Below are 22,738 nucleotides of genomic sequence, written 5' to 3' on the forward strand. Positions count from 1 at the left end.
AAGGAGAGCAGCGGCGGCCTCGGGATTCGGTGAAATTCGGTAAAACCGAACCGGGACCGGAACGCGGCCCGGACACCGCGAGGGGCGGAGCCGCCGCCGCGCGTGCGCGGAGCGAGGCCCCGCCTCCCCTCTCTCACGGCCGCCGGCCGCAGATTCGCCACGGGAAGGGGAAGGCGAAAAGAACCCTCGGAAATAAAAACCGAAATAATCCCGAAACGGCACCAAAAAAGCGTTAAAAGCTGAAAAACGCGGATAAACGGGCTCGGAACGGGCCAAAATGAGGCCAAGGGCCAGGAAAGGCGATGTAGCTAAAGTGTCGCCGGCGGCAGATTCGGCACGGCCGCCGCTCCGCTCTCCGCTTTCCGCCCTCCACGCTAAACCCCCCACCCGCAGAAATTCCCTCCGTGTTTTTTGTCGCTGTTTTGGGGCAATTCCGGGCGTTTTTCGCCCCGGGGAGAGTGAAGGGAAAGGGGGGGGCGCGCGTGTGGAAAGTGCGGGCGCGGCCGTTGGCGCTCTCGCGAGAGCCGCGCGGGCGCGACTTCCGGCGCAGGCTCCGCCCCCCTCCCCTCAGCCGCGGCCGGCGGCGGCTCCGGGAGCCCCAAAAGCGCCGAAAATCGCCCCAAAAACGCCGAAAATTGCCCCGAAAGCGCCGGGAAAGCGCCCGGAACCGTCAGGAGCCGCCCCGAAAACGCCCGCGGGGCCTCGCCGGGCGGCGGAACCCCCCCCGCGCCTCCCCCGGCCCGCGGAGGGGGCGGCGGCGGCGGCCGCAGGTGAGGGGGGGGCGGCGTGAGGGGAATTTGGGGGAAATTTGGGAAATTCGGGGTTTGAGGGGGGGGGTTCGGGGGAAATTGGGGGGATTTGGGGAGGAATTGGGGTTTGAGGGGGGATTGGGGGGGCTTAAGTGAATTTGGGGGGAAATTTGGGGAATTTCAGGGGAATTGGGGGGGTTGAGGGGGAACTGAGGGGATTTGGGGGTGATGGGGGTGTGAGGGGAATTTAAGGGAATTTGGGGGGAAATTTGGGGAATTTCAGGGGAATTTGGGGAGGAATTGGGGTTTGAGGGGAGTTTTTGGGGATTTGGGGGGGTTTAAGTGAATTTGGGCGGGAGTTTGGGGAATTTCAGGGGAATTTGGGGGGAATTGGGGTTTGAGGGGATTTGGGGGGAATTGAGGGAGATTTGGCATTTTCGGGGGGATTTTGAGGGGATTTCGGGAGGAATTGGGGGAATTTGGGGTGGGATTTTTTTGGGAAATTGGGGTGGGATTTGGGTAGATTTCAGGGGGAGATTTTGGGGAGGAATTGAAGGAATTTTAGTGTGGATCGGGAGCAGAATTGGGGCAGGATTTGGGGACAAATTCTGGCGGGATTTGAGTGGGAATTGAGAGAAAATTTCAGGGGATTTGGGGAGGAATCGGGGCTGGGTTTTGGGGGAAATTTTGGGCAGAATTCGAGGGGGATACGAGGATAAATTTGGGGAGGGTTTGTGCAGGTTTGGGGTGGGATATGGGGGGATTTTGGGCGGATTTGTGCAGATTTTGGGTGGGCTTATACAGAATCTGGATGAATTCGTGTTTAGGTGGATTTTGGGTGGGTGTGGGGTGTGTTTGTGTCGATTTTGGGCGCAGTTATGCAGATTTTGGGTCAATTTATGCGGATTCTGGATGGATTTTGGGTGGATTCGAGCAAATTTTGTGGGATTTATGCAGATTTTGGGTGGGTTTGTGTAGGTTTTGACTGGGTTTTGGGTGGATTTATACAGAATTTGGACTTTTGTTTATTTAGGGGGATCTTAGGTGGGTTTGTGCAGATTTTGGATGGGTTTAGGTGTATTTATGCAGATTTTGTGCTTGCTTGGGTGGATTTATGCAGATTTTGGGTGGGTTTGAGTGGATTTGTGCAGATTTTAGGTGGATTTGTGCAGATTTTGGGTGGATTTGTGCAGATTTTGGGTGGGTTTGCGTCTCTCCTTTAGGGTCAATGAGGTGGGGGCACAGACCCCCAGTGTCCATTCTGGGGGGGATTTTGGGTGGATTTGTGCAGATTTTGGCTAGATTTATGCAGATTTTGACCGGATTTGGGGGGATTTATGCAGACTTTGAATGGGTTTCTGTAGGTTTTGGGTGGATTTGTGCGGATTTTTGGTGGATTTATGCAGATTCTGAGTGGATTTATGCAGATTTTGACCGGATTTGAGTGGATTTATGCAGGTTTTTGGTGGATTTTTGCCGATTTTGGGTACATTTAGTGCTGTTTTTGTGTCTCTGCAGGGTCAATGTGGCGGGGGCATGGAGCCCCAGGACCCCCCGTGTCCATTCTGGGGTGTATTTATATAGATTTTGGGTGGGTTTATGCAGATTTTGGGTGGGTTCATGCAGGTTTTGGGTGGGTTTATGCAGATTTTGGGTGGGTTTATGCAGATTTTGGGTGGGTTTATGCAGATTTTGGGTGGTTTTGGGTACGTTTTTGCCGATTTTGGGCGTATTTAGCTGGGATTTGTTGTCATTTCAGGGTCAATGAGGCGGGGGCATGGAGCCCGAGCCGGGGGGTGACGCCCCCAGGACCCCCAGCGTCCCCTGGCGCAGTTACAAGCTGCTGCTGGACCCCGCCCTGCGCCGGGGGGGACAGAAGCTCTACAGATACGATGGCGTGCACTTCAGCGTGCCCGTGAGTCGCCCCAAAACTGCCCCGGAGTTTCGTACAAAGCCGCCCCAAAACTGCCCTGAAATATCTCCGGAAACTGTCCTGAAATTTCCCCAAAAGTGCCCTGAAACGTCTCTAAAAACTGGCCCTGAAATGTCACCCCAAACTGCCCCAAAATTACCCCAAAACTGCCCCATAACGTCAGCTAAAATGACCCCAGAACTGCTCTGGAATATCAGCAAAAACTGCCCCGAAATTGCACTGAAATGTCACCAAAATTGCCCCAAAACTGCCCCAAAAGTGCTCTGAAATCTCACCCCAAACTGCCCCAAAGCTGCCCTGAAATGTCACCCCAGACTGCCCCAAAATTACCCCAAAACTGTCCCATAATGTCAGCTAAAATAACCCCAAAAGTGCCCTGAAATTGCCCCAAAAACTGCCTTTAAATGTCATCAAAACTGCCCCAAAACTGCTCTGAAATCTCACTCAGACCCAGCCCCAAAACTGTCCTGAAATGTCACCCCAAAACTGCCCCCAAATTTCACCCCAAACTGCCCCAAAACTGCCCTGAAATTTCAGCTGAAAGTGCCCCAAAACTGCCCTGAAATTTCAGCTGAAAGTGCCCCAAAACTGCCCCAAAATCTTGCCCAAAACTCCCCGAAAATGGCCCCAAAATCTCATCCAAAACGGCCCCTAAAGTGCCCCAAAATCTCACCCAAAACTGCCCCAAAATTTCGTATAAAACTCTCCTGAAAAGCCCCAAAAGTGCCCCAAAATCTCAGTTAAAATTGGCCCAAAACCACCCGCAAGCTGACTCGGGGTTTTGGGTGGTTTTGTGCTGTTTTGGGTGGTTTTGTGCTGTTTTGGGACATCTCAGGCTGGTTTGGGGTGCAGGACTCAGGGTTTGGGTGGATTTATGCCATTTTTGGGTTCTGACTCTGTTTTTGGGGTGCTAACCCTGTTTTTGGATATTTTGGGGTGCAGGATTCGGGGTTCCCCCCGGCTGGCCCCGTGCAGGACCCGCGGTTTTGGGTGGTTTTGTCCCATTTTGAGTGGGTTTTAGGTGGTTTTGTGCAGTTTTTGGGGTTCTGACTCTGTTTTTGGGGTGCTGATGTTGTTCTTGGGGTGCTAACTCTGTTTTTGGATATTTTGGGGTGCAGGATTCGGGGTTCCCCCCAGCCGGCCCCGTGCAGGACCCGCGGTTTTGGGTGGTTTTGGGGAATTTTGAGTGGGTTTTGGGTGGGTTTGTGCTGTTTGGGGTGTTTTTGTGCCATTTTGGGGAGGATTTTGTGTGGTTTTGGGTGATTTTGGGGTGTTTTGGGGTGCTAACTGTGTTTTTGGGGCGCAGGATTCGGGGTTCCCCCCGGCCGGGCCCGTGCAGGACCCGCGGCCCCGCAGGATCTGGGCCAAGCACCGGGACCTGTCCCTGCCCGTGCCCAAGTTCAAGGTGAGAAACGGAGATTTTGGGGTTTCTGGGGGGTTTTGGGAGGTTTTGGGGTTTTTGGGGGGTTTTGGGGCTGGATTCTCAAGTTCAAGGTGAGGATTTGGGGTTTTGGAGAATTGGGGTGGATTTGGGTTTTGGGGTGGATTCGGGGTTTTGGCCATATTTCACTAACAGAAATTTGGGGGTTTGGCCGTATTTCACTAACAGAAATTTGGGGTTTTGGCCACTTTTCACTAACAGAAATTTGGGGTTTTGGCCATATTTCACTAACAGAAATTTGGGGTTTTGGCCACATTTCACTAATGGAAATTTGGGGTTTTGGCCGTATTTCACTAACATAAATGTGGGGTTTTGGCCACGTTTCATTAATAGGGTTTGGGGTAGATTTAGGGTTTTGTCCCTGTTTCACTGGCAGGTTTTGGGATTTTGGGTATATCTCACTAATGGGATTTGGGATGCATTTGGGATTTCAGCCATATTTCACTGACACATTTTGGGTTAATTTCTCCTGGTTTTGGCCCCATAGCTGGACGAGTTCTACGTGGGGCAGGTGCCGCTGAAGGAGGTGACCTTCGCGCGCCTCAACGACAACATCCGCGAGGGGTTCCTGCGGGAGATGTGCCGCAAGTTCGGCGAGGTGGAGGAGGTGGAGGTGCTGCTGCACCCCAAAACGCGCAAGCACCTGGGGCTGGCCCGCGTCACCTTCGGCTCCTCGCGGGGCGCCCGCGACACCGTGCGGCACCTGCACAACGCCACCGTCATGGGGACGGCCATCCACGCACAGCTCGATGTCAGGGGTGAGGTTTATATCGATTTATATCGATTTATTGGGGGTTTATGTGGATTTATGGGGGATTTATACCGATTTATGGGGTGTGTGCCACACCGTGCGGCACCTGCACAACGCCACCGTCATGGGGACGGCCATCCACGCACAGCTCGATGTCAGGGGTGAGGTTTATATCGATTTATTGGGGTTTTATATTGATTTATGGGGGATTTGTATTGATTTATTGGGGTTTTATATGGATTTATGGGGGATTTACATCGATTTATTGGGGTTTTATGTGGATTTGTGGGGGTTTTATATGGATTTATGGGGTGTTTGTGGGGTGTGTGCAACACCTGCCCAGCGCCACTGTCATGGGGACGGCCGTCCACGCACAGCTCGATGTCAGGGGTGAGGTTTATATCGATTTGTTGGGGTTTTATATGGATTTATGGGGGATTTGTATCGATTTATTGGGGCTGTATAGTGATTTATGGGGGATTTACATGGATTTATTGGGGTTTTATGTGGATTGGTGGGGGTTTTATATGGATTTATGGGGTGTTTGTGGGGTGTGTGCCACACCTGCCCAGTGCCACCGTCATGGGGACGGCCGTCCACGCACAGCTCGATGTCAGGGGTGAGGTTTTTGTCGATTTATATCGATTTATGGGGGTTTTGTATCGATTTATGGGGGATTTGTATCGATTTATTGGGGCTATATAGTGATTTATGGGGGATTTACATGGATTTATTGGGGTTTTATGTGGATTGGTGGGGGTTTTATATGGATTTATGGGGTGTTTGTGGGGTGTGTGCCGCACCTGCCCAGCGCCACCGTCATGGGGACGGCCGTCCACGCACAGCTCGATGTCAGGGGTGAGTTTTGGGGTCAGTTTTGGGGCGTTTGGGGTCAGTTATCAGGGATTTACGGGTTTCCAGTCAGTTGTAGGAGATTTGGGGTTAGTTATAGGGGATTTATGGGGTTCGGAGTCAGTTGTAGGGGATTTGTGGGGTTTGGGGTCAGTTATTGGGGATTTGGGGGGGTTTGTGGGGTTTGGGGTCAGTTACGGAGAATTTATGGGGTTTGGGGTCAGTTGTGGGGCATTTGGGGTCAGTGTTAGGGGATTGGGGATCAGTTATTGGGGATTTCAGATCAGTTACAGGGGATTTGGGGTCAGTTATACGGGGTTTATTGGATTTGTGATCAATTATAGGGGATTTATGGGGTCAGTTATTGGGGATTTTTGGGGTTTGGGATCAATTACGGGGGATTTGGTGTCAGTTATAGGAGATTTGGGATCGGTTTTAGGGGATTTGGGGTCAGTTATTGGGAATTTGTGGGGTGTTTGTGGGGCGTCTGTGGGGTTTGGGGTCAGTTACAGGAGATTTATTTGGTTTGTGATCAGTTATTGGGGATTTATGGGGGATTTGTGGAGTTTGGTGTCAGTTATAGGAGATTTGGGGTCAGTTATTGGAGATTTGGGGTCAGTTACTGGGGATTTTTGGGGTTTGGGATCAGTTACGGGGGATTTGGGGTCAGTTGTTGGAGATTTGGGGTCAGTTATTGGAGATTTGGGGTCAGCTATAGGGGGTTTATTGGGTTTTTGGGGTGTCCGTGCCCCACGTCCCAGATTTTGGGGCCCAATGAAGGATTTTTGGGGAGGAACTGCCCCAAATCTCAAATTTTTGGGGTGGAACTGCCCCAAATCCCAGATTTCCGGGGTGGAATTACCCCAAATTCCAGACCTTGGTGTGTCTGTGCCCTGGGTGTGATTTTGGGGCTGATTTTTGGGTTTTTGGTTCATTTCAGAGGATGAAGCTGTACGAGCCGACCCCGGGCTCAGTTCTGGGTGTGATTTTGGGGCTGAATTTTGGTTTTTTGGGGTTTTTCAGGGCAGCAGAGGATGGAGCTGTACAAGCTGTTCTGGGTGTGATTTTTGGGGTTATTTGATGTGATTTGGGTCTATTTTAGACCAGCAGGGGATGGAGCTGTACGAGCTGTTCTGGGTGTGATTTTTGGGGTTAATTTATGTGGTTTTGGTCCATTTTAGACCAGCAGGGGATGGAGCTGTACGAGCTGTTCTGGGTGTAATTTTGGGGTTAATTTATGTGGTTTTGGTCCATTTTAGACCAGCAGGGGATGGAGCTGTACGAGCTCATCCTGGGAACTGTTCTGGGCAGGATTTTGGGGTTAATTTACGTGGTTTTGGTCAATTTTACACCAGGGGAATGGAGCTGTACGAGCTAATCCTGCACCCCTCAGGCCATACCTGGGGCTGTGTTTTGGGGTTGATTTACGTGGTTTTGGGTTTTTTTCAGGCCAGCAGAGGATGAAGCTGTATGAGCTGACTGCAGGCTATTCCCCAGTCGCTGTTTTGGGGTTAATTTTGCTATTTTGGGTCCATTTCAGGCCAGCAGAGGATGGAGCTGTACGAGCTGACCCGGGACATTATTTTGGGGTTAATTTTGGTGATTTTGGTCCATTTTACACCAGCAGAGGATGAAGCTCTATTATCTCATTGTCCGCGCCTCCTACATGCCCCAGACTCTGTTTTGGGGCTGATTTTGGGGTTTATTTTTTGATTTTTGGTATTTTCCAGGCCAGCAGAGGATGAAACTCTGTGATCTCATTGTCAGTGGCTCCTACACGCCCCAGACTCTGTTTTGGGGCTGAATTTTGGGGTTTTTTTGGGTTTTTTTGGTCCGTTTCAGGCCAGCAGAGAATGGAGCTGTGTGAGCTGTTCTGGGTGTTATTTTTGGGGTTAATTTTGGTGTTTTTGTGTTTTCCAGGCCAGCAGAGGATGAAGCTGTACGATCTCATTGTCAGCGGCTCCTACACGCCCCAGACGGTGCCCACGGGGGGCAGCAAAGCCTCGGGGGACCGGGGGGACACGGTGAGGGGGGACTGGGGGATTTTGGGTAAAACTGGGGGGGTTTGGGGGAGTTTGGGGTGGGTTTGGTGTCCCTGTTCCACTATGGAGGTCCCTGTGTGTATTTTGGGGTCCCTGTTGGATTTTGGGGTTTCACGGCGAATTTTTGGGGTCTCTCGTGTATTTTGGGGTCCCAGGGTGGACTTTTGGGGTCCCTTGGGGGAATTTGGGGGGCTTTTTGGGGTCCCTGTTGTATTTTAGGGTCACAGGGTGAGGTTTTGGGGTCCCCTGTTGTATTTTGGTGTCCCTGACCCCCCCCTTTTTCCCCCTTTTTTCCCCATTTTTGTGCAGCCGCCCCCCCCCCTGGAGCCCCTCCCCCGGCGCCGCCCCTCGGCCGAGGGCGCCTTCGCCCCGCCCCCTCCGCCAGGCCCCGCCCCCTCCGGCAACAACGGCACCGCCCCGGAGGGGGGCGGGGCCTTCGGCGCCGGCCCGTTCGCGGCCCCGCCCCCTCCGCCCGGCCCCGCCCCCTTCGGGGCCTTCGCCGACGGGAGCCCCTCCCCCTACGGGGGCAGGTGAGGTTTGGGGGCAAAAACGGGGATTTTGGGAAAAACGGGGTTTGGGGGCAAAGCCAGGGAATTTGGGGGGGAACCCGAATTTGGGGGGGAAATTTTGGGGGGGGAAATGAAATTGTTGGGGGGGGGGGGGAAGGAATCCTGAATTTTGGGAGGGGGCCGGGTGGGTAATTGGGGGGAGGGGGAGAAGTCAAATTTTGGGGTGCTTCCCCCATTTTGGGGAAGTTTCTGCCTGTTTTGGGGGTGCCTTCCCCTTTTTAGGGGGTTTTCCCATTTTTGGGGGATTTCTCCTGGTGTTTTGGGGATCATTCCTAATTTTTGGAGATTTCCCCATTTTCTGGAGTCGTTCCCCAGTTCTTGAGTTTGCTCCCCATTTTTTGGGGTTATTTGCTATTTTTTGGCAAGTATCCCTGTTTTTGGGGGCTCTCCCCAATTTTTGGGGCTGTTTCCCGATTTTTGGGATGCTTTTCCCCAATTTTGGGGTTTTTCTCTGATTTTTGGGCAGTTTCCCTGGTCTTTGGGGGGGAGGTTCCCCATTTTTGGGATCCTTCTCCTATTTTTGGGGGTTTTACCCTTTTTGAGGAATTTCCCCAATCTTTGCGGGGGATTCTCAGTTTTTGGGGTCTCTCCCCAATTTTTTGGGCTGTTTCCCCAACTTTGGGGTCCTTTTCCCATTTTGGGGTTTTTTTCCTCATTTTTTGGCGTTTTATCTCGATTTTTTTGGGGAGTTTCCCTGATCTTTTTGGGGGCTTTCCCTAATTTTGGGGTCTCTCCCCATTTTTGGGGCAGTTTCCCCCTTTTTGCCCATTCTCTAACCCCTCCCCCCCCCCATTCTCTCCCTTTCCAGGCTGCCCTTCCCCCCTCCCGACCCCTTCCCCTCCCCCCGCCGCCCCCCGGACACGCCCCCCACCCTGGCTGGGGGCGGAGCCTCCGCCGTGGGCGCGGCTTCCGCGATGGCAGGCGTGGCCTCCGTCTGCGGGGGCGTGGTGTCCGCCGGGGTCGGGGGCGCGGTTTCCGGCGGCGTGGGCGTGGTCTCGCCCTTCCCCTCGCGCCGCCCGCCCCCTCCCCCGCCCCCCTCGGGCTCCTCCTCCTTCCGGCCCTTCGCCCCGCCCCCTCCGCCGCCCCGGGGGGTTTCCCCGCCCCCTCCGCCGCCCCTGGGGGGCTCCCCGGCGCGGGGGGGCTCCCCGGCCCCCGAGGGCACCCCCGAGAGCGTCCCCTTCGCGCAGCACAGCAGCCTGGACATGCGCATCGAGGCGCTGCTGCAGGGCGGGCAGCCGCACCCCTTCTTCGCCCCGCCCCCTCCGCGCGAGGAGGAGGAGCCGCGGGAGGAGCCGCCGCGCCGCGAGGCCACGCCCCCTCCGCCCGCCCCGCCCCGCACGCCGCCGAGCCCCGCCCACTCCGCCGCGGGCGGGGAGGGGACTCCGATGATCGTGGAGGGGGAGGGGCTGGCGGGAGGCCCCGCCCCCCCGCGCGAGGAGCCGCCCCCCCAGGAGCCGCCCCAGGATGGGGGAGGGGCGGGAGGGGCAGGGGGGGGCGGGGAGGAGGGAGCGGCCCCGCCCCCAGCCCCGCCCCCGCCCCCCCCAGCGAGGAGCCCCCCCCGGGAGAACGGGACGGACGGGGTGAGTGGGGGAGGGGAAATTGGGGGGGAGGGGTCTGTGAGGGGGTTTGGGGGTATTTCTGGGGGGGCTTGGGGGCGATTTTGGGGGGGCTGGGGGGGTATTTGGGGGGGGTTTGGGGGGGTTTGACCCATTGATGGGGGGTCTGCGGCAGGTTTGGGGGAGGCTGGGGCACTTTGGAGGGGGTTTGGGTGGTTTTGGGGCGAATTTGAGACGTTTTGGGGCGATTTGGGACGTGCTTGGGGGCGTCTGGGGAGGTTTGGGATGGTTTGGGGGGATTTCGGGGAGGTTTGGGATGGTTTTGTGGGAGTTTTGGGGGAGTTTAGGATGGTTTGGGGGGAGTTTGGGATGGTTTGGGATGGTTTTGAGGGAGTTCGGGGAGGTTTGGGATGGTTTTGGGGGATTTCGGGGAGGTTTGGGATGGTTTTGGGGGATTTCGGGGAGGTTTGGGATGGTTTTGGGGAGGTTTGGGATGGTTTGGGGGGGGTTGAAACATTTTCGGGGGGATTTCAGGGAGGTTTGGGATGGTTTGGGGGGGTTGAAGCAGTTTTGGGGGGATTTCGGGGAGGGTAGGGATGGTTTGGGGGGATTTGGGTACCGGAGTTGGAGTTTTGGGGGAGATTTGGGGGGATTTGGGTACCAGGGTTGGTGCCTGGGGGTGTTTTGGGAGGGATTTGGGGCCTTTTGGGTGGATTTGAGAGGTTTTGGGGGAGATTTGGGTCATTTTGGGGGCGTTGGGGGGCGTTTGGGTACCGGAGTTGGAGTTTGGAGGAGGTTTGGGGGAACTGGGGGGGATTTGGGACATTTTGGGCTTATTTGGGAGGTTTTGGGTGGGATTTGGGACATCTATGAAGGAAAAGGGAAAGTTTAGGGGGGATTGCTGAGGTTTTTGGGGTGGATTTGGGGTATTTCAGTGGGTGCTTGTGACGTTTTTGGGTGCAATCCAGAGATTTTCGGGTTTCTTTGTTCCTCTCCCCGCTCCCCGACCCAATTTTGGGTGATTTTCCCCCGTTTCCGCAGCTCTCCTCGGGGGAGGACATGGAAATCTCCTCGGACGACGCCGCCGAGGCCCCGCCCCCCCCCGCTGCCCCCCTCCCCCTTCCCGTCCCCGCCCCCTCCCCCCTCGTTCCCGCCCCCCCCGCCCCCCCTCATGGCCGTGCCCCTCCCCCCCCCGCGGCCCCTCCCCCCGCCCGATTTCGGGGCCTCCCCTCCCCCCCCGGCGCTGTTCGAGCTCCTGGGGCGCCTGGGGGGGGGCGGGGCGCGCTGGGCGGGGGGCGGGGCCGCGGGGGGCGGGGCCGCGGGGGGCGGGGCCGGCGTGGTGCCCCCTCCCCCATTCCAGCTGCAGACGCAGCTGCTGAGCAGGCTCCGCCCCTCGGCCGCAGGGGGCGGGGCATCCAAAGCCCCGCCTCCATTCGGGGTGGGCGTCCCTCCCTTCGCCCCGCCCCCTTTCGCCCCGCCCCCGCATTTCCCGCCTTTTTCCCCCCAATTCGGGGAGGAGCGACCCCCGGGCACGGAGCCGGCCCCGCCCCCGCCGCCCCTGCCCCGCCCCCCGGAGCCCCCCGGGGTGGGCGCGGCCCCCGGTTGGGGCGGGGGGCCCGTGGAGGGCGTGCTGGCGGCGCTGGTGCACGAGATGAAGGCCACCATGCAGAGGGACCTCAACAGGAAGATGGTGGAGAACGTGGCCTTCCGCGCCTTCGACGCCTGGTGGGAGCGCAAGGAGGAGCAGGTCAAGGTGGGAGCACAACCTGCCCTGGAACACCCCAAAACCTGCCCTGAAACACCCCAAAACTGCCCCAAAACCTGCCCTGAAACCTGCCCCAAAACCTGTCCCAAAATTGCCCCAAAACCTGCCCTGAAACCTCCCCAAAACCGCCCCAAAACTGCCCCAAAACCGCCCAAAAACCGCCCCAAAACCGCCTCAAAATGGGCAAGGAGGAGCAGGTCAAGGTGGGAGCAGGGCGTGCCCTGAAACACCCCAAAACTGCCCCAAAACCTGCCCCAAAACCGCCTCAGAACCGCCCCAAAACTGCCCCAAAACCTGCCCCAAAACCGCCTCAGAACCGCCCCAAAACTGGCCCAAAACCGCCCCAAAATGCACAAGGAGGAGCAGGTCAAGATGGGAGCAGGGCCTGCCCTGAAACACCCCAAAACTGCCCCGAAACCTGCCCCAAAACTGCCTCAGAACCGCCCCAGAACTGCCCCAAACCGCCCCAAAATGCACAAGGAGGAGCAGGTCAAGGTGGGAGCAGAATCTGCCCTGAAACTTGCCCTAAAACACCCTAAAACTGCCCCAAAATGTGTCCCAAAATTGTCCCCAAGCCTGCGCCAAAGCTCACTAAAACTGCCCCAAAATGCACAAGGAGGGGCAGGTCAAGGTCAGAGAGGGGCCAAAATCGGCCTAAAGTGACCCAAAACGTGTCCCTAAACTCACCCCAAAATGTGCCCCCAAATCGCCCCAAAGCCGACCCAAACCCCCCCCATGGACCCCCCCCAAATTCCCCAATTTCCCTAATCCCCCGTTTTGCCCCTGACCGCCCAAATTCCCCCAAACCCTCCCGATTTCCCCCGAAATGCCCAATTTTCCCCAATTTCCCCCGATTTCTGCCGCCGTTTCAGCCGTTCCAGTCGGGGCGGGGCCGGGAGGAGCCCCCGGAGCGGGCGAGGCCGAAGGAGCCGCCCCCGGCGCTGCTGTCGCTCGTGGAGTGGGCGCGGGGCGGGGGCGCGGGGCTGCGCGGGGCGCTGAGGCTGCCCTCCTTCAAGGTTTGGGGCCAAAACCGCGAGATTTGGGCAAAAACGGGCAAAATTTGGGCTTTGGGGTGAAACTGGGGGGATTTGGGGCTTTGGGGGCCAAAGGAGCCGCCCCCGGCGCTGCTCTCCCTCGTGGAGGGGGCGCGGGGCTGCGCGGGGCCCTCAGGCTGCCCTCCTTCAAGGTTTGGGGCCAAAACCGCGAGATTTGGGCAAAAACGGGGGCTTTGGGGTGAAATTGGGGGGATTTGGGGCTTTGGGGGCCGAAGGAGCCGCCCCTGGCGCTGCTCTCCCTCGTGGAGGGGGCGCGGGGCTGCGCGGGGCACTCAGGCTGCCCTCCTTCAAGGTTTGGGGCGAAAACCGCGAGATTTGGGCAAAACCAGGCAAAATTTGGGCTTTGGGGTGAAACCGGGCAAAATTGGGGCTGGAATTGGGGGGATGTGGGGCTTTGGGGGGCGCTGCTGTCGCTCGTGGAGTGGGCACGGGGCGGGGGCGCCGGGCACCGGGGGCACTGAGTCTGCCCTCATTCGAGGTTTGGGGGGAAATCGGGCAAAAACGGGCAAAATTGGGGCATTATGGGGGATTTGGGGTTTTGTGCTGAAATTGGGGAGATTTGGGCAAAATTGGTGCTGAAATTGGGGCTTTGGGGGGTGCTGCTGTCGTTTGTGGAGTGGGCGCGGGGCTGAGTGGGCCCCTCAGGCTGCCCTCATTCAAGGTTTGGGGTGAAAATGGGTGAAATTGGGGCTTTTGGGGGAAATTGGGGTGTTTGGGGTGAAATTGGGCAAAATTGAGGCGTTTGGGCTGAAATTGGGCAAAATTGGGGCTGAAATTGGGGCAAATTGTGGCTTTTGGGGGGCACGGGGCCCAGGGGGGTGCTCAGGCTGCCCTCCCTCAAGGTTTGGGCTGAAATCGGGGAGATTTGGGCAAAATTGGGGCTTTTGGGGTGAAACTGGGGGCATTCGGGGCGTCCTGGGGGGAATTTTGGGGTGCTGGGTGTCCTTTTTTGGGGTTTAAGGGAGGGTGTCCCCTTTTGGGAGGGTTTTTGGGGTTACAAGGAGTCTTTTCTTTCTTGGGTTGTTTTTTCATTATGCTACTTTTAAAAAATTTTATTTCTTTTTTGCAGTTTTTCTTTTTTTTCCTATTTTTTGTATTTTTTATTATTTTACTTTGTTTTTTGCCATTTTTTTTGCTTTCTCTCATTTTTCTCTATTTTCTTTTCTCTCTTTTTTCCCTGTTTTTCTCTACTTTTGCTTATTTTACTGTCTTTTTTACCATTTTCTCTCTTTTTGCCTGTTTTTGTCCCTTTTTTCCCATTTTCTCGCGGTTTCCCCCCAGGTGAAGCGGAAAGAGCCATCGGAGCTGGGCGAGGGGGGGGAGGAGAAGAGACCCCGGCCCCCGACCCCCCCCGAGGAGGATGAGGATGGTGAGACCCCTCCCCAAAAACCCCAAAAAACACCAAACCCCTCGAAAAAAACCCCGAAACCCCCCGAATTCACCCCAAAATGCAGAGAAGGAGCTGCCGCGCCCCGAGGGCCCCGGGAAGCGCCGGAAGCTTTTCCGGCTGGACAGCGAGGGCGAGGAGGCATCCGAGGAGTCGTCCTCGGCCAAGGTGGGACCCCTCCCCAAATTAACCCAAAAACTGACCCCCAAAAACTCCCCAAAAACCCCTGAAATCCCCCCAGAAATCCCCAAAAAACTGCGATCCACTGGGACCCCGAAACCCCCCAAAAAACCCCTGAGCTCCCCCCAAAACTGCGACCCTCTGAGGAGTCATCCTCGGCCAACGTGGGACCCCTCCCCAAATTAACCCCCCCCCCCAAAAAAACCCCAAAATCCCCTGAAATCACCCCAAAAAATCCCGATCTTTTGAGACCAAAATCCCCCCAAAAAACGCCGACCCTCTGAGGAGTCACCCTCGGCAAAGGTGGGACCCCCTCCCCACAAAATGACCCCTCCCCAAATTACTGACACCCCCAAAAACCCCCCAGGACCCCCCTAAATCCCCCCAGTCCTCCCAGTTCTCCCCAAATTCTCCCCCCAAATGCCCCCAATTTCTCCCCCAAAGTCCCCAATTTCCCCCCAGATCCCCCCGGTTTCTCCCCCAATCCCCCCAAAACTCCCCCAATTCCCCCCCCAGGACCCCCCAGACCCCCGTCCCCCCAAATCCCCCCCAAACTCCACAGTTCCCCCAATTCCCCCCAAAACTCCCCCAAATCCACCCAGGACTCCCCCAGTCCCCCCAAGTATCCCCCAATTTCCCCCCAATTCCCCCCCAAATCCCCCCAAGTTTCCCCCCAATCCCCCCCAAACCCCCAAATCCCCCCCTATTTCCCCCTGGGACCCCCCTGACCCCCCCGTGCCCCCAACTCCCCCCCCCAAATTCCCCCCCAAATCCCCCTGAAACTCCCCCAATCCCCCCGAATCCCCCCCAAACTCCCCCAATTCCCCCAGGACCCCCCAAAGTCTCCCCCAAACCCCCCAGTTTACCCCCCAAATGCTCCCAAACTCCCCCAATCCCCCAGAATTTCCCCCCAGATTCCCCCCTGTGCCCCCAAATCCCCCCAGGACTCCCCCAATTTCCCCCAAATTTCTCCCAAATCCCACCAGCACCCCCCAAACTCCCCCCAGTTCCCCCAGATTTCCCCCCAAATCCCTCCTAAACTTGCCCAAATCCACCCAGGACTCCCCCAAATCCCCCAGTTTCCCCCCAGTTCCCCCCAAGTCCCCCCCAAATTCCCCCCAAATCCCCCCTAAACTTGCCCAAATCCACCCAGGACTCCCCCAATCCCCCCCAATTTCTCCCCAAATCCCCCAATTTCCCCCCAGTTCCCCCCAAGTCCCCCCCAAATTCCCCCCAAACTCCCCCACAGGTCCCCCCAAATCCCCCGAATTTCCCTCCAAATTTCCCCTCAATCCCCCCAAACTTCCCAAAATCCCCCCCAAAACCCCCAAATTTCCCCCAATCCCCCCCAGTTCCCCCCAATCCCCCTGTCTGACGCCCCCTTTGGTGCCCCCAGGAGGAGGAGGAGGAGGAGGAGCGCGAGGCCGAAGCGGCGGCGCAGAGGAGGAGGAGGAGGAGGAGGGGGAGGAAGGGCGAGGCGCCCCTCCCCCCCCCGGGGGGCACCCGCAGGGAGGGCGAGAGGAGGGGACCCCCCCCCAGGAGGGGACACGGTACCGGAATGGGGACAAAATGGGCGATTTTGGGGACATTGGGGACACACGGGGACATTGGGGACCCCCCCAGGAGGGGACACGGTACCGGAATGGGGACAAAACGGGAGATTTTGGGGACATCAAAGGGATTGGGGATATTGGGGACAGTGGGGACCCCCCCAGGAGGGGACACGGTACCGGAATGGGGACAAAATGGGCGATTTTGGGGACATTGGGGACACACGGGGACATTGGGGACCCCCCCAGGAGGGGACACGGTACCGGAATGGGGACAAAACGGGAGATTTTGGGGACAAACGGGGACATTGGGGACCCCCCCCAGGAGGGGACACGGTACCGGAATGGGGACAAAACAGGAGATTTTGGGACATTGGGGACCCCCCCCAGGAGGGGACTCGGTACTGAAATGGGGACAAAACGGGAGATTTTGGGGACATCAAAGGGATTGGGGATATTGGGGACAGTGGGGACCCCCCCAGGAGGGGACACGGTACCGGAATGGGGACAAAATGGGAGATTTTGGGGACATTTGGGGACAAACAGGGACATTGGGGACCCCCCCCCCCAGGAGGGGACACGGTACCGGAACGGGGACAAAACGGGAGATTTTGGGGACATTGGGGACACACGGGGACATTGGGGACCCCCCCCAGGAGGGGACACGGTACTGAAATGGGGACAAAACAGGAGATTTTGGGACATTGGGGACAAACGGGGACATTGGGGACCCCCCCCCCAGGAGGGGACACAGTACTGAAATGGGGACAAAATGGGAGATTTTGGGGACATTTAGGACAAACGGGGCCATTGGGGACCCCCCCCAGGAGGGGATGCGGTACCAAATTTGGGGACAAAATGCGGAAATTTAGGGAAAAATCAGGGATATTTGGGGACGTTTGGGACATCAAAGGGGTTGGGGACATTTGGGGGACATTGAGGGACATTTGGGGACATTGCGGGGACGTTGGGGACATTTGGGGGGTTTGGGAAAATTTGGGGACATTGGGGGGACACTGAGGGGGACATTGGGGACGACAGTGGGGGACATTTGGGGGGTTTGGGAAAATTTGGGGACATTGGGGGGACACTGAGGGGGACATTGGGGACATTTGGGGGGGCTTGAGGAAATTTGGGGACCTTGGTGACGTTTTGTGGGTCTCTGGTGACACCGGGCAGACCCAGCACGGGTGACCGAGCCCCGGTGTCGCCCCATTGTCCCCACAGAGGAGGAGGAGGAGGAGGCCGAGGGCAGCGAAGGCTCCTCCAAGCTGTCGCTGTACGAGGGGGGGCGGGGCAGCAGCTCCTCCTCGGCGCCCCCATCTTCATCATCATCATCCTCATCGTCATCTTCATCATCGTCATCGTCGTCATCGTCATCGTCATCCTCCGAGGACGAGGCCGAAGAGCGCCCGGAGCCCGCCCGGCCCCCCGAGCCCAAACCCAGTGAGCGCCCCCTGCCCCCCACAGTCGCGATTTGGGGGGAAATCCGGGGATTTTGGGGTCTCCTCACACACTCATGTTTTGGGGGCATATTCGGGGATTATGAGGTCTCCCTGCACTGACCCCCTGCCGTCCCCACACGTATCTTGGGGAGAAGTCCTGGGATTTTGGGGTCCCCTTGAATTTCAGGGTCTCTCGTCATTTTGGGGGGGGTCTCCCCACATTTTGGGGAGGGTTTCTCTGAATTTTGGGGTTTCTCCACTGATTTTGGGGGGGCCTCCCCGGATTTTGGGGTCTGCACGTATTTTGGGGTGTTTATCTGAATTTCGGGGTCTCCCCAGATTTTGGGGGGGGTCTCCCCTCATTTCCGGGGTGCCCCCCCGACTGACCCCTCCCCCCCTCTCTCTCTCTGCAGCCCCGCCCCCCCCGCCCCGCCCCTCCTCGCCCATCCCCCTCCTGCCCCCCCCCAAGAAGCGCCGCAAGCCCGAGGAGCCAGCCCCGCCCCCTCCCGCCGCCGGCCCCGCCCCCAGCACCGGCCCCGCCCCCTGCGCCGGCCCTGTCCTCCCCAAGCCCCTCCCGCCGCCAGCCCCGCCCCCTCCCCCAGCCCCGCCCCGCCGCAGGGACCCGCCCCGCCCCCCGCCGGCGGCCCCGCCCCCTCCCCGGCCGGTGTCCAATCTGCCGGCCGACCACGCCTCCCTCGTCAAGAGCTGGGGCGGGGCTGGCAGCAACGACGACCCCGCCCTCTGCGGGGCTGGGGGCGGGGCCGGGATCGCCCCCCCACCCCGGCGCCCCGCCCCACCCCGGCGCCCCGCCCCACCCGGCCGCGCCCCTGCCGAGCACCTGGGGGCGTCCTCGCTGCTGGAGCTGGCGCGGGGTGGGGCCGGCCACGCCCACCCGTCACACCCGCCACACCCACAGCGGGGCGGGGCCCAGCAATCGGGGGGCGGGGACCTGGCGGTGCTGGCCGCCATCGCCCTCACCCGCGGCGACGGGGACGGCGACGGGGACAGCGATGGGGACAGCGACGCCCCCGAGGGACCCCCGGCACCCCCAAACCGGGACCCCCCCGTGCTGCTGGAGCACAACTACGCCGTGCCCCTGGCCCGGGCCGCGCCCCACAGAGCCCCGCCCCCGCCGGCCACGCCCGGCCACGCCCCGTGCCTCGAGGAGGTGCTGGAGGCGCCCGAGGAGGTGGTGGCCGAGCTGCCCCCGCCCGGCGCCACCGAGGCCACCACGGGAGGGGTGACGGCGCCGCCATCATCGGCGCCATCGGCGCGGCGCAAACGGCACCGGGCGGCCCCGCCGCCATCGTCGTCGAGCGACAGCGAGGATGAGGAGGGGGACAGCGACAGCAGCAGCGACAGCAGCAGCGACAGCGACAGCAGTGACAGCGATGGCGGGCGGCGCTGGCTGCGCCCCCGCAATGGCGGCGGCGACGGCGGCAACGTCACCGTGTCCCCGGCGCCCGCGGTGGCGTTCGCGCCGCGCAGCGAGTTCGAGCAGATGACGATCCTGTACGACATCTGGAGCGCTGGGCTGGACGCCGAGGACGCGCGGTTCCTGCGGCTCACGTACGAGCGGCTGCTGCAGCAGGACGGGGCCGCGCACTGGCTCAACGACACCCACTGGGTGCCACACACTGATATCCTTGGGTGCTGGGGACACGGGGGGACACAGGGCGGCAGCTGGGGACATGGGGGGACATGGAGATGGGTGTTGGGGACATGGGGGGACACAGGGACAGGCGATGGGACAGTCCCCTTGGGTTGGTGGCAGTGAGTACTGAGGGTGCTGAGTTCTGTCCCCCGCTCTCCTGGTGTGCCCTGGTGTTCTTGTCCCAGTTGTCCCTGTCCCGGTGTCCTTGTCCCAGTTGTCCTTGTCCCGGCGTCCTTGTCCCGGTGTCCTGGTTGTCCTTGTTCCTGTGTCTCTGTCCTGGGTGTCCTTGTCTCAGTGTCCGTTGTCCTGCTTGACCCGCTTGTCCCGCTGTCCCTTGTCCCGCTCTCCCTTGCCCTCGCTGTCCTTTCCAGGTGTCCTGCTTGTCCTTGGTGTCCTTGTCCTGGTTGTCCCTGCGTCCCGCTTGTCCCGGTTCTCCCAGCGTGTCCCGGTTATCCCGGTTATCCTGCTTGTCCTGGTTGTCCCTGTTCTCCTGGTTATCCTCCTTGTCCCGGTTCTCCTGTTTATCCCGGTGTGTCCCGGTTGTCCTTGGTGTCCTGGTGTGTCCCAGTTATCCCGTTTCTCCCGGTGTGTCCCAGGTACCCCAGTTATCCCGTTTCTCCTGGTGTGTCCCGGTTATCCTGGTGTGTCCCGGTTGTCCCACTTGTCCCATTTATCCCGGTGTGTCCCGGTTGTCCTTGGTGTCCCAGTTCTCCCGGTTATCCCTGTTATCCCGTTTCTCCCTCCTGTCCCGGTTCTCCTTGACGTGCCCGCACTGACGCGCTGGAGCAGCCCGCGGTGCCGCAGCAGCCGCAGCGGCCGCCGGCGCCGGCGCTGGCCCGAGAGCCGCGAGCACCGCACGGGCAGCGCGCGCAGCGAGGGCTGGTACCCCATCAGCCGCCGCGAGAAGGCGCGCTACCTGCGGCCCTGCCCCGCCCCGCGGCCCGACCCCGACGCACCTGACACGCAGGTGAGCCCCCGCTGTCCCCTCGGTGTCCTTTGGTGTCCCCTGGGCGTCCCCTCGGTGTCCCCGGTACCCCATCAGCCGCCGTGCTACCTGCGGCCCTGCCCCGCCCCGCGGCCCGACCCCGACGCACCTGACACGCAGGTGAGCCCCCGCTGTCCCCTCGGTGTCCCCTCCATGCCATCCCTGTCCCTGCAGGGTCCCAACCGCGTCCTGTCGGAGCGGTGCTCGCAGCAGCGGCGCCTGCTCAGCACCATCCCTGTCCCCTCGGTGTCCCCGGTGTCCCCTCCATGCTGTCCCTGTCCCCTCGGTGTCCCCTCCATGTCACCCCTGTCCCCGCAGGGTCCCAACCGCGTCCTGTCGGAGCGGCGCTCGGAGCAGCGGCGCCTGCTCAGCGCCATCCCTGTCCCCTCGGTGTCCCTGCTGTCCCTGTCCCCTTGGTGTCCCTGCTGTCCCCTCCATGCTGTCCCTGTCCCCTTGATGTCCCCTCCATGCCATCCCTGTCCCCGCAGGGTCCCAACCGCGTGCTGTCAGAGCGGTGCTCGGAGCAGCGGCGCCTGCTCAGTGCCATCCCTGTCCCCTCGGTGTCCCTGCTGTCCCCTCCATGCTGTCCCTGTCCCCTCGGTGTCCCCACCACGTCACCCCTGTCCCCGCAGGGTCCCAACCGCGTGCTGTCGGAGCGGCGCTCGGAGCAGCGGCGCCTGCTCAGCGCCATCGGCTCGGCCGCGCTGCCGGACAGCGACCTGCTGAAGCTCAACCAGCTCAAGGTGGGGCCTCGGGTCACCCCCGGTGTCACCCCTGGTGTCACCACGTCCCTGTGTCCTATCCCCACCCTGGTGACACGTCCCTGTGTCCCCGTGTCCCCCTGTCCCACCCCGGTGACACATTCCTCTGTCCCTGTGTCCCATCCCCACCCTGGTGACGCGTCCGTGTCCCCCTGTCCCACCCTGGTGACGCGTTCCTCTGTCCCTGTGTCCCATCCCCGCCCTGGTGACGCGTCCGTGTCCCCGCAGTTCCGCAAGAAGCGGCTCCGCTTCGGCCGCAGCCGCATCCACGAGTGGGGCCTGTTCGCCATGGAGCCGATCGCGGCCGACGAGATGGTGATCGAGTACGTGGGGCAGAACATCCGCCAGGTGCGTGCCACCGTCGCCCGGTGTCCCCAAACTGCCTCGGTGTCCCCAAACCGCCCCCGTGTCCCCAAATGAGACATTGGTTATTGAGGACGTGGGGCAGAACATCCGACGGGTGTGTGTCACCCAGTGTCACCTCGGTGTCCCTAAACCGCTCCGGTGTCCCCAAATGAGACATTGGTCATTGAGTATGTGGGGCAGAACATCTGATAGGCGCGTGTCACCCAGGGTCCTCTCGGTGTCACCCAATGTCCCCAAACCGCCCCAGTGTCCCCAGAGCCCCTCAGGGTGTCCCTGTGGTGTCCCCAATGTCCCCTCGGTGTCCCCAGGTGGTGGCGGACATGCGTGAGAAGCGCTACGCGCAGGAGGGCATCGGCAGCAGTTACCTGTTCCGCGTGGACCACGACACCATCATCGACGCCACCAAGTGCGGCAACCTGGCGCGCTTCATCAACCACTGCTGCACGGTGAGATAAACCGGGGCTAAACTGGGCTTAAACCGGGCTAAACCAGGGCTAATGATGGTTTAATGATTTAGTAATAATGTTAGTTATCATTCATCAACCACTGCTGCACGGTGAGATAAACCGGGCTAGACCAGGATAAACTGGGGCTAAACTGGGCTTAAACTGGGCTAAACCAGGGCTAAACTAGGTTTAATGGTGTTAGTTATCGTTCATCAACCGCTGCTGCACGGTGAGGGCACCTGGAGGGGTTTCAGGACCATTGAGGGCACCTGGAGGGGTTTCAGGAGCATTGAGGGCACCTGGAGGGTGTTTTAGGGGCAATGAGGGTACCTGGAGGAGTTTTTGGGGCATTTCGGGGGTGTTTTAGGTCCAGGCCGTGTCTGGGGCCTGGGCTGACCCCGCCGTGCCCCCCCAGCCCAACTGCTACGCCAAGGTGATCACCATCGAGGCGCAGAAGAAGATCGTCATCTACTCCAAGCAGCCCATCGGCGTCAACGAGGAGATCACCTACGACTACAAGTTCCCCATCGAGGACACCAAGATCCCGTGCCTGTGCCGCACCGAGAGCTGCCGCGGCACGCTCAACTAGCCCGGATGTGGCCCAGACTGGCCCAAACCGGGCTAAACTGGGGCTGGCTGCTGGCCCGGGCCGGGGCTGGGCACCAGGGGCGGCCACCGTTGGGGTTTGGCCACCAGGGTCAGTGCTTGGGTGGCACAGCTGATCTTTGATCACCATGGTTGACTTTCGGCCACCAGGGTTGGTGTTTGGGTGCCACCATTGGGCTTTGATTACCATGGTTGACTCTTGGCCACCAGGGTTGACCTTTGGCCACCACGGTCGGTGTTTGGGTGCCACCATTGCCCTTCCGTCACAGTTTGGCCACCAGGGTTGTCCCGAGGGGCCACCACTGACCCAAAGACGCCGGGAGCTGCCCTTTGGCAGAGGGGACACCTGGGTGACCTTTGGCCACTGTGGGTGACCTTTGGCCACCATCAATGACGTCATTGCCGTGGCCACGCCCTGGGGGGTCACCGTCACCATCGACCCCTCCCCCGACGGCCGGGACGTCGCCGCTGCCCCTCCTCCCCCCCCCCGCACCGCGCATTGCCCGTGATGACATCACCACGACACCGCCGTGACGTCATTGTGGTGACGTCACCACTGCCCCCCCAGAAAAAGGCTCTTTTTCCTTTTTCCTCCTTTTTTTTTTGGCTGTTTCTTGTAGAAACTCGGGGGGGTGTGTCTGGAGT

The 22,738-nt window shown here is 59.6% G+C and overlaps 1 protein-coding gene across 1 annotated transcript; it reads left to right on the forward strand.

The window, feature by feature from the left end:
- The first annotated feature begins 563 nt into the window (after nucleotides 1-563).
- On the forward strand, nucleotides 564-22,738 carry LOC131570684 (histone-lysine N-methyltransferase SETD1A-like). Its single transcript, XM_058823056.1, is given in 21 exon segments — nucleotides 564-770; nucleotides 2,509-2,664; nucleotides 3,989-4,087; nucleotides 4,611-4,881; nucleotides 7,647-7,750; nucleotides 8,078-8,298; nucleotides 9,146-9,793; nucleotides 10,935-11,181; nucleotides 11,254-11,646; nucleotides 12,531-12,674; nucleotides 13,995-14,147; nucleotides 14,149-14,268; nucleotides 15,677-15,830; nucleotides 17,058-17,276; nucleotides 17,689-17,786; nucleotides 17,904-18,915; nucleotides 19,703-19,896; nucleotides 20,547-20,657; nucleotides 20,904-21,023; nucleotides 21,350-21,487; nucleotides 21,903-22,738. Coding segments are annotated over 20 exon segments (4,758 nt in total). The 5' UTR covers nucleotides 564-770; nucleotides 2,509-2,526; the 3' UTR covers nucleotides 22,077-22,738.

Source organism: Ammospiza caudacuta, chromosome 37, assembly GCF_027887145.1.
Source record: "Ammospiza caudacuta isolate bAmmCau1 chromosome 37, bAmmCau1.pri, whole genome shotgun sequence".
NCBI lineage: Eukaryota > Metazoa > Chordata > Aves > Passeriformes > Passerellidae > Ammospiza > Ammospiza caudacuta.